The sequence below is a fragment of the Lineus longissimus genome, chromosome 5 (assembly GCF_910592395.1).
Source record: "Lineus longissimus chromosome 5, tnLinLong1.2, whole genome shotgun sequence".
NCBI lineage: Eukaryota > Metazoa > Nemertea > Pilidiophora > Heteronemertea > Lineidae > Lineus > Lineus longissimus.
Genome location: NC_088312.1, coordinates 15,244,258 through 15,255,571, shown reverse-complemented (window position 1 = coordinate 15,255,571; position 11,314 = coordinate 15,244,258). Strand labels below are relative to the sequence as shown.

General features: G+C 40.5%; 1 protein-coding gene across 1 annotated transcript; it reads left to right on the top strand.

Moving 5' to 3' along the window:
• Positions 1-328: 328 nt before the first annotated feature.
• LOC135488162 (uncharacterized) lies at positions 329-7,009 on the top strand. The gene is made up of 7 exons (XM_064772638.1): positions 329-411; positions 739-990; positions 1,301-1,545; positions 1,802-1,827; positions 2,303-2,983; positions 4,225-4,240; positions 5,188-7,009. The coding sequence occupies exons 5-7, from the start codon at positions 2,651-2,653 to the stop codon at positions 6,186-6,188; spliced, it is 1,350 nt and encodes a 449-aa protein (XP_064628708.1). The 5' UTR covers positions 329-411; positions 739-990; positions 1,301-1,545; positions 1,802-1,827; positions 2,303-2,650; the 3' UTR covers positions 6,189-7,009.
• The last annotated feature ends 4,305 nt before the right edge of the window (positions 7,010-11,314 follow it).

Genomic DNA, 11,314 nt, shown 5'->3' with positions numbered 1-11,314 from the left:
AATTATGTTATATTTAGGCAATAAATCGAGCAGTCATCTCAGTACAGAACAGCTTAAAGCTTCTCTTTCGTTATTTGCCGCAGGTAAAAAAAGCACGGTCTTAATAATATACACAGTGGTATTAGTTTCTATACGATGATATCGTTCAATTTTCGTGATTAATGATATAAAAGAGCATTATTGATTTTTATGACCGTTTTCAACTCATTGATACAAGGGTGATATTGGGACAAAGGTAGCAACAAAACTTAAACAAAGCAGTATCGATCAGAACAACTATTTATCAAAAGATATTTTAGCATGCTTAGTAGTCGCCTCGCCCTCTCTATTTGCCTGCAAATAAATGAATGTGGGGAGGTAACGGGTAGTAACCGCAATTTGTCTGCCTGTATTAAGGTGCGCCCCTCCAATGTAGGTGGATCGAAAAGTAAAAGCCAGCGCATCAAGAGGTGTCGATTTTTATAACCATGAGACTGCATCGACGCATTTAAAACGGACAACGCTTCGATGAGAGCAAGGCGCACAACACGGCACTTCCAAAGCTGCTTGCTTGATTCGCTCGTAATGTGGAAAAATCAAACAACAAGCAGTCAACATCTTTGTTGTTCTATCAAAATTAGCGAATTCCCTTTCATTCTTCCCATCAAGAGGCAGCTCTTTTAAAGGAGGCGAGATCGAGCGACTTCCACCCTAACCGTCATCAGCACACCGCCGCACCATTTCCGATTACTTTTTCAGGTTCTTCATCATTCTACTCGACGAAGTCATATGTGTCGGGCATTCGATGACGGACACAATGATATCTAATTATCCGTTCCTGAGCTGATGGAGTCCAACTGCCTGTATTCACCGGGTCCTCATTTAAAAGATTACTTATTTGTTACGCTGTTATCCTGCATAAAGATATCGGCGAGACATTTGATTACATTACCAATTCATACATTTTGACTTCTGCATGATTATGGTCGTGAAAAGAATATAAGCCATCATGTATGTATTCACTTGCATGTAAATGATATATTCGTGACTTTTCATGAATGGGTCAATTTTTGTTAATTGATGGAGTGAGTGAGAATTATTTATTACTTGTACATACTTATACATAATATTCGATCACCTCCAAGATTTGACCTCGAATGCTGAAAGTTCCAATGATGATACATTTCCGTGTGTTGTTGTCTAATGTTGCTGCTGTCCAATGCAGTCGGTTTCAAATTTATCTTGGAAACCAAACCTGGACGTGGATGATTGATATAGTTTTTTCTACTATTCTAATAGAAATGATTTCTTTGTCATATAGTGTATGAAATTATGATAAGCCGTAAAATCGCGAAGAAGTGATAGCACACGAAGACAGGAAGGTATGACGATATTAAACAAGGGCATCAACTAGAAAATCGGATCCATTATCACCCTGGGAGATCAATTCCTCAGATTGCCGTGAATCTTATCAATCCTTCCAATTACAGAGCAGCCTACACAGGATAATGCTACTTGCGCCATGGGAGAATGGCACGCTCACAAGAAAAACATGTCCGCTCATTGGTAAGTTTTCTGTGTCCTCTAGTAACATATATGCACTTCTACATTTCCAGGTAAATTAACCAGTGGGTTACTCGGTGGTACACGCAAAAAATCAATCTTCTTTTCTAATTTGTTCGTTAATTGGACAAACTGGCGGTGCATTTTTCTCTATAATTATTGCAAATTATGCTTGAAGAACCTTTTTACCAGATGGACACAACGACATTTCGTTGCAAGACACCAACAACAAAGCAGTTTTTCCGTTTTTCCCTCCTAGGGCAAACAAGCGCGGCAAATTGGAAGGTATGCCTGATTCCCGGCAATCTGGGGAATTGATTCTCCCCGATGATTATAGTATGCCTTCAAAGAGACGCTTTGACAATTACGACCCTGACATATAACAGTGAAACATAACAATACTTAGTAATACATATAGTACGCGGCGGGCCCTGCGGCGACAGGCCCAGGCGGCGTTTCGGTAGATATATGAACTGGTTGTTTATATCAAACTGGATCATTTCCCGGATCGGACTGGAAGCATATATAAGATCGCTCAGTAGTATTGCCGAGAAAGGGGAAAGTTCGCAGTCCATCACCAGGCATTTACACATTGACTTTCGCTCATTTTGTGCCCGACGGAGAGGCCAATCTCCTCAACGGACAGAAATATGGGATGGAAGTTTTGTTGACCACGTAATTAGCAATATGTATTTGCGCGTACATTTGTCTGTGTACTTTTTTTTCTGTATTTGGTGTGATCCTTTGGCTATTTATGCAGGGGTTTCCGAAAATGTTAAATAACTTCCGGTGGATTTTCCAACAAAAGTCCCGGATTCTCCAACGTCCTAATTTGCAATAAGCTAATCAGACCGCCGTAAAGTCGGGTTGTTTATAATCAAGTTCTGCAGTCGGAAATTGGTAAATGCCCAATCTTGCCATTTATTTGCATTGTAACGAAACAGTGTTGATGTTATTTTGAAAGTATTATTGAAAGACTGTGGTCAAACCTGCTGATCGGAAAAAAAGAAGGAAGAAAACCTCAGCTGAAATTACGAGTCTAAATGTTTTGCAATATAAAATGAATAAATCATTGCATACATATATGTTATCTTGACAAAAATTTAAGATGATTTCGCAGTGCCGTCACCCTAGTGAAACAGGACTCGGAAAACTACCATGCGAGTTCAACTATGCACCAAAAGGCGACTATTCAAAACGCTCTGGTCAATTTCTCAACGTACATGTGACGTCATCGGATTTATCAATATACACTTCTGCCCTCTATTATCGATCTTTGATAATGTGTTCAAGTCACTGCATGATCTTGCAGTCAAAGGCTTTTGTTTATAACGATAATACGGGCAAATGTTCAATTCTAAAGGACAATGTGCCGAGTTTTATGTGTAACGCTGGTGAACGAGGTGAGCGAGATACCCGAAGCCGACTTATGGTTATGATGGTAAGAATCCCTTTTCATTCTTTTCATTCTTGGCTCAAAATACGTAACTATTATTTCTATATTCTACAATTCATGTTTGGAGGACAGCATGTAGGTAACATTATCATGATAATGTTCTGCATTATTTTGTATAAAGCGCTCGTTCTCGATTAACATTTGGTTCGTTTTACAAACACTTTGCAGTATTATCATTAATCTAGGTACCCATTAACTTGTGGGTTGAGTGAAGCATGTAATTCTACATGCTTTGCTTATGAACAAAACCATTAACCATAAACAACCGAAACAAGGGAGATCATGGTGGTCGGCGAATTGGCACCAACTCACAGTCAACGCAAGTCGCATATCGGGGATTCTAAAATACTTTGATTGCAATTTTTCTTTTTTATAATGGATCAAGTATATTCCTCTTTTTGACCTTCAGAGGTTTTGGTGAGAACATCATAACCTTTTGGCATGGGTTGGTTTGAAATGTGTCAAAAACAGTTTTTGGGTGGATTATGCCTAAAATATATCAAGTTTGTTGTGTTTTAGATGAGAAATCGTTTGCCTGATCACTGTCAGCCGTATTGGTTGTCTTCCGTTTGGAACTGTCATTTCGTCAAAAACCTTTCCCGCCGGCACCTCAGTGGCATTTTTGTTTCAGCTTCTCGCGGCGTTGGTGCGACAACCAATGCATCCAGTTCGGTAGTAGACCACGTACAGCTACACTTGGCCATTTCAGGCCAGACATGACATTGGCAACACATATTCTGATTCACTGGTTGCGGTTAGCATCTGGATGGACGACAACATCACGATCTAAAAATACATAATCATTTTTAAAGAATCGTCATTGTCTTGAGCGCATCAGTGTGTTTGTCCACAAGGTGCAGGGAGAAGTACGGATGCTACTCAGTACTCTCAGTCAGCCTCAGCCACCTGTATTCTAGCTCTGATCAACCCGCGAGACTATTGGTGGCTGAGCTACTGAAGATATACATTGTAAGGTCTATCTCCGCCATTAGGGTTCATGCTATAGTCATTCTTATATCAAATAGTCTGTTTGCAAACTGATATATTGTATCGGATAACTCTTGCACCACTGATGACTCGATCGATCGTCCAGTAGTATCGCGATGGATGTAACACCAATGCAGTGCACGTTTCTTATTCAACGTGATCCATTTTACCACTTGGTAGCTGAGCTAATGAAGATGTAGAGTCAAACTACATGTACTACCTTCTTCTTTGCTTCTCAGGAATTACTCACGAAAAGTAAGTACAGTAAAGTAAAGATCAAATATTCGTAACAATAAGTCTGTTGATGCTATGAAGATCTAACTTTCTCCCAAGCATTTATTTTCTATTTCTTATCATTCTTTAACTGGGCACATTTCCTGTGTTCAGCATTGTAATAAAAAGTGATTCTCGTTAATATAGGGTTTTTATCGTTTGCGACTGTGTGCATAATGATTCTGAAACTGATCACGACTTTTTTGACGGCGGTTGGAAACGTTATGATAGGACATTATCACAAAAAATTGGACATAATTTTTACTATTGCAGCAAAGAGGCAGATCTGTAATGTTGTCTTTTGCTTCAAGATTATGTGAAGATGACACCACCCTCTCTGTTGATGACCTATTGCATTATTGGATAGTTGGTGATGCCATCTTTTCATGAAGGGGCGATCGATTGCGATCTGATGTACGAATTTCATTTGCATCGTTTCCTACTAAAATGTTCCCCAGCAAGAAAAAAAACACGTGTATATGCATATAGGCTCATCAGAAGTGTTCAATCCTGCGAGTTTTGCATGTGATGCAGGGAATAGGGATGCGTATTCTAAAACACCTGGATTTAGAATGAACCCCACTTTGTAGTGTAAATGCACTATATGCCAACGCAGCCTCGTTTTGAATTCAGTGGTTATGACTAGGCAGCCAAAAACGCCGGGTTAGTGCAAAATATGGAAGCACTCCAAAAGCATTTAAAATCATTATTGGTTGTTTAATTTGAGATATTGCCAAAACCGGGGCGGAGCCGAGGTTTTGGTCTACAGTATAGCACCCTCGCTGTTTTGGTGAGACAACCAATAGGTCAAGTTCGGTATCAATGCCTCAAATCACTACAGACGCAACATCTTAAAATTTTATAAAAAGCGAGCATGATGAATTTGTGAATTAGATTGCAAATCCTTCACTCTTTTATTACCGTTCTAGACCACACCAGAGGCGGACTCTTTTTGCAAGAAAGCTTACCGTACATAACAGGAACGAAAGGGTTTGAACAAAGCGAGATGCACTTTTCGGATACTTTGAACTTGACCGTGATATCATTCGCGAGTGAGCAGCAAGTTGTTTTCGTTGCTTATAAGCCGAAGATAACCGATGCAGGAACTCAATATTCGGTTCGGAAACTTTTCACGCGAGATGGGTACACCATGAAGATACGGGTCTATGGAAGTTTGATCACGTGCTATTTTTCTAAGTATGACTTTTGGAAGATTTATAAAATCGACGGCAGACTGTTAGCAAAGGTTAAGAGCTTTTCAAATATGCCTGGTAACTGGGATTACATTTGGGTTTATCAGAATAAAAATGATGTTCGTAATGGACATTTACTTGTTAATTATTTGATAAAGTTCGCATCGAGATACGGTAAAAAATGCATCCACAGCAATACAAGTAAATACGGAAAACAATGTCTTTGTGTTTATATTTATGATTACCAGATTCAGTGGTCGGGTAAAATAAAAATTTCAAAACCTAGAAAGGTTTATCATTACTATGCCACTAAAGTGGCGAAACCTCTATGGCGCATTGCTTCCACTACAAACCCTTTTAATAGAGATATATACGTAACAATAATTCGCAGCAGTTATAAAGTAATGATTAAGCAATTCTCAAGGAAGTCAAACTATAACAAATATAGACGTTTTCCATTGACCTTGAAATCCTCAAGTATTGGACGCCATGTTTTTGACCGCCTGGCGACCCGCTTGTTGTTCTTTGTGGACAACTATGGTATCGCAGCTGTACCTTTAGATCCTTGTAATGACTACACCCCAGTTGGTGATTACATATTGTTACTGCCGCTCAAAGAATGGACCATCCCTATTGTAGACCACCAGCTCGGGTGCCTTCTCTTGAAGGGTGACGATCTCAATGAAACCTTCAAGGTTTACAAGATAGCAAAGTGGTACACTCAGGCTCTTGACTAACGACTACGTTTCAGTTTCATATCGCATTGACCTCCTGAATATGAAGTCGAACAATGCGATAGGCGTTCACGTGGACGTTTCGTCGGGGGCTTTGCGAAAACTCCCTGCCACGCGATTTCGTCTGATATTCGATCATGCCATTAGAGAGGTTCAGATCGGTCCCGACTCCCACTCCCACTCCCGCTCCGACTCCGACCCGGGGTATGGAGTCGGAACGTCAACGCGAGGTTCAGAAAATTTACGAGTCCGAGAATTCAGTTATTCGTTCTACCGCTAGATGGCACCCCGAAATGTAAACATAGCAGACGACGGAATTAACTTCCGGGTTTGCATATCTAACGATTTTGACGTTTTTAGTGGGATGATGAATACTAATATGCTATTGTAACTGGAGGATAGTCCAGGAGATTCCTCTGACGAGGAAGAAATCCTTCTTTTAGGGGCAATGGTTGGGTTTGTTGAAAAGTATATCATGTACATGAACACACAACAGACGACACATAGAATGGTGATCTCGCACCGTGCTAAAACTACGCCCCAATGCAAGTTACTCCATCAAGTTTCCTAATACTGGATTGAGTTCGAGTGTTCTATATATACCAAAGAGTGACATGACATAAAATTTGTAATCAATATTTCTTCCAAATATTGTTTTTTTGAAGTCGGAGATCACTTACGACTCAGAGCAATAGTTCCCGTTTTTTCAAGCGAGTGAGATTTCTCCGCGGGGAAATCCCACTGAATTCGATGACGTTGATAACGAAAATGGGAATCACCCGTAGTCGGAGTGGGAGTCGGGACCGATCTGAACCTTTCAGTGCTACCAAAAACACGGGGTGGGGGGGGGGGGGGGGGCGTCGCTCACATCGACACAGGACGATACTCACTTTTTGTAGGCCATGCAATAAAAAATATCCAGATTGCAGTATTAAATTGCCTTTCGGGGAAAGCCTGTGCTAACACCATTGGAATCGTCCGAAATAGAATAGTCCCCATGATCATTCTAAACCCTCTGATAATAATGTGCCGGTACATCGAGGAGCACAGCTGACTACAATGTCTATCGAAGATTTGGAGGCCGAAATGGAAGAGGGTGATTTTCTGTCGGTAGATGATGAAGGAATAGGTGCGGGGGACAAATCCTTAGTTGCCTCTCAATTGACAGACATTGTTGAAAACTTAGCTTTATCTCAAGATGATAGAAAGGAACTAGCCCAATTGCTTGATCAAAACTATAATGTGTTTGCTGAAAATATTTTGGAACTTGGTGAAGCTAAAAGACGGTGTAGAATGTGAAATTGAAATGAAATCTGATGAGGTTGTGCGAAAACGACCTTATCGTGTTTTTATAATGCACTCCGTGACGTCCTAAATGACCAATTGGAAAAATTACAAGCAGCTGGTATTATTCAACCTAGTACATATGTACTTCCAATTGGAGCTCCCGGCTTTATTGGTAAAAAAACCAACCGGTCATATATTAGTGGTCGACTTCCGTAATGTCGACAAAGTTGTGAAAGTTCAAGCCACACCTCTTCCAAATATCACCCAGACCTTAAACATGTGTGGACAAGCCAAAGCCACTCTGCTCTCAACAATGGATTTTAATTCAGGATTTTGTACAATCCAAATTATCAGAAAATTCACGTAAAAAACTGGCTTTCGCGACGCCGTCAGATCGAGCAATTTATCCTTGATGATGACAAGTGTCTGCGCTAGAATTTTCAAGGTACCACACATTTTAAACATTTTCGGCAAGTTCCTCTGGTTTAATCTGGTTCTGCTTATCATGCATGCATCATCGGTCGTTGTACATTACATCAGTATTCCCATGTGGTTCTGAGTGTAGAGAAACAGAGCTAATATTCACGTTGACATTTGGAAATTTGATGATCTTCAAAGACATCATTTTATGGCGAAGCCTCTGAAATTGACGCCATTTTTACAGGGCTATCATGTACTATAATGCTAACAGTAAAGACTGACGAAGTAACGAGAAATATGCATGCTCTTTTGCTGAGCTACATCGCAAAATATCTTGACTTCATGAAAGTGAACGTTGTTTAGCGATATTACTGTACACTGGTTTAGCAATGTAACGCACTGAACGTGTACGGGTTGTATGGTTCAACCATTAAAAAATCATTTGTCGCATTTCACTTGAAATATGGCCCAGACAGTCATAATTCCCAATCTAAAATGTAACTTTACTGCCAATCGCCGATCGTTTTTGCCTTCGAGGCGCGGGAATTGTCTCCAAATATTTTACTCTATTTCAGGAGCAATGTTTCTTCACAACTGTTGTGAGAAAACGCCGACGAAAATGCACGGTCTCGTCGATTAGTATCTCATACACCATCCCGGACAGTGCACTTTATGCGTGTATGTCTTGTCGCACACCGCACTCTTGTAAATGTTCTCGCCAGTGAGGTGTCTTGTGCTGATTGAACGTCCATTTTACACACAAGTCGCACACCTGTGCTTCGAACCTTACGAGCTTATTACGAACCGTTGCTCTGAGAACAACTTGTTTGTTGAAAGCTAAACATGTACGGTCATTGCAGAAATCGGTCAAAATCACGAAAAAAATTAAGAAAAAGGGCATACTTTCGAATGAAATACCACGGAACACATACCCAAAGGCTGACTCCATAGCTATGAAGGGAATGTGACGGCCTGCCGTTGACCAGACAGCGATTACATGGTACCCTATACTAAGCTTGTTTAAAATTGTAATTAAATAGCCTTATAAACGCAAAAAAACATCGCGTTATGATCTGAAGGATAGTAAATTGTATCTAACAAGAGCCCAGGCCGCTACATGGCAAACATTTATTCATATCTTCCATATTTTATTTCATAAACGCGGACATTGCACGAATGCCTAAACTAAGAACTTATTGTAAAATTAAATCATTCTTCAAAGTGGACGACTATTTATTAGTTCCAATGGATCAAAATCTTAGGTCACTTTAGAGCTAAATTGAAATGGGACATTTCCCATTAACATCGAATTTGGTCGGTACAGGAACTTACCATTAGAACGAAGGACATGCCCACATTGTACAACAACAGTTGAATCGGAGATTCATTTCCTCTGTGATTGCCTTCTGTATGCAGTACAGAGGGACGTGTTGTACAACATTGTTTCGGAGAGAATTCCAGAATTCATTGAAATAGATAGAGAATAGATAGATAGAGAAAATAAACTTGTAATCCTCCGAAGCAACCCAGCTACAATAAAAGAAGTGGCGACATTCGCCAAAGACGCCATTGAAAAAAGAAACATTCGCAACCCACCACAGATTGGGTGCAGTCGCGGTCACCAAAGGCAGCACCGAACAGATGCAGTGCTGCAATTATTATGTAACAGTGTCTTGAAAGCCGAATTCGGCTGGCTACTTTCTGTAGATGACACTTACATAAAATAATATATACTCTAGTTTCGCCTTTTTATGGTGGGTTCCATATATTCAGGCCATACCCCTTCCTGTACTTACTAGACGCAAGGGCCCAACGCGCCGCGTAGCGGCAAAAAAGCGAAGCTGGCGAAACATTTATAACGGGTCACCGTCACTCATTATTGGACTTATAGCGCATTTACGGGGTTGCAACTATTTTGCTTTATAGTGTCACCAGGAAAGAAAAGCATGCGACCTAACGCCGATCTATTTGTATAAAGTGATAATTGGAAGGTATATAGTAGGAAATATCAATAAAATAATCATTCCATGTCGTCTTTTGAGGGCATTTTTGATTGTAAAAAATATATGTGTACGTCACCGTAGTCTCTGCAATGATAATTTTATCAGAGCAGTCTCGCGCAAGTAGAAGTTCTTTACCTATTAGTTCTTCACTTATTAGTCTCAACGTCTGGCGCAAAGCCAGACGTTTTCCATTACGATTTCACTACGATGTTTGACAAGAAGGAGCAGTGCGCGAGATATGCTAATGAGCAGACTTCCCTCGCTTGAGTTTCTGAAGAATATTCCATATCGCGCTAAGCTCATCACTGCTGATTATGACAGGCGTGCAACGGTAGGTATATCTGCTCCCCAACTTCCACCCTAATACGGTACAATAAGTTACCATTTGATGGGAATGGGACAATGCCCTCACTGTGTATGGAGTCATAGGGATAAGAAGACATTATTCATTAGTGTTGGTACAAGTGATTTTGCCCAAAAAGCATGCGCATTCAAAAAACAAAATATGCAAGGTATCACGTACATGACCATGACGACGTGCAGAAAGTGCACTGGCCAGTGCATACCCTATGGCTATGTACTAGTTAACATGGTAAACATGAACAACATCATTATTCATCGGCAGTTCATTTTACTCCGAGCTTTTCCTGAAACATATAGCCATGATGATTAGGCCTACCATGTACCATGACCAATAAAAGCACTAGATCATGTAGATGTCAACAAGTTCACATGAACCGTATAATCCCGCATGGCGCATATGTGGGGCATGCGTCTAAACCAAAGCCCCAAAATCACTTGTTTTGGTCTATTTCACTTGTGTTTCCCCCGTCTCCCAGTCCATAATACATTTACAGTTTACAATCCCCGATCATGGCCCAACAAAAGGTCATCGGTTGACTAAAGGAACACAACTGTTCAATGGATTTATAGTTGAATGCGATCAAACTACGTCTTTTCAATCGTGGATTGTAAATTTAACCCCATGGGCCTAGGGAAGGCCCTATAACAATACTTTCGACACAGTTATTATCTCCGCTGCCTCCACCATGTTACACACAGTGCTCACTGCTGATTCTAAAATGCGCCACCTAGTCAAAACAGAACATATGTTCTTCTAGGAATAGATCTCTTTCCAGTATTTCGTCATTCCACTATCGTCATCACCTCATCATACTTTCATTGACATTACAGGCACACATCCACAGAGCACTCTTCAAATCATCTAGTGGTTATCCAACTAGGATTATAAAGGTAATTTCTTAGCCCCGCACAGTGGGTTTCAGTCTTGATAAAGGGGCACTATTGCTAGCAGCTAGGTAGGCAAGATAAAGTTAGCCGAAGTAGCCGATAGGGGTCTCTCACCCCTCAAAGTCGTCACAACTATTCAAGCTTGTACAAGGAATACATGCAGCGCTG

What these genes read in the sequence shown, in the direction of transcription:
- LOC135488162 (XM_064772638.1), top strand. Translation starts at nt 2,651, where the DNA reads ATGATTTCGCAGTGCCGTCACCCTAGTGAAACAGGACTCGGAAAACTA.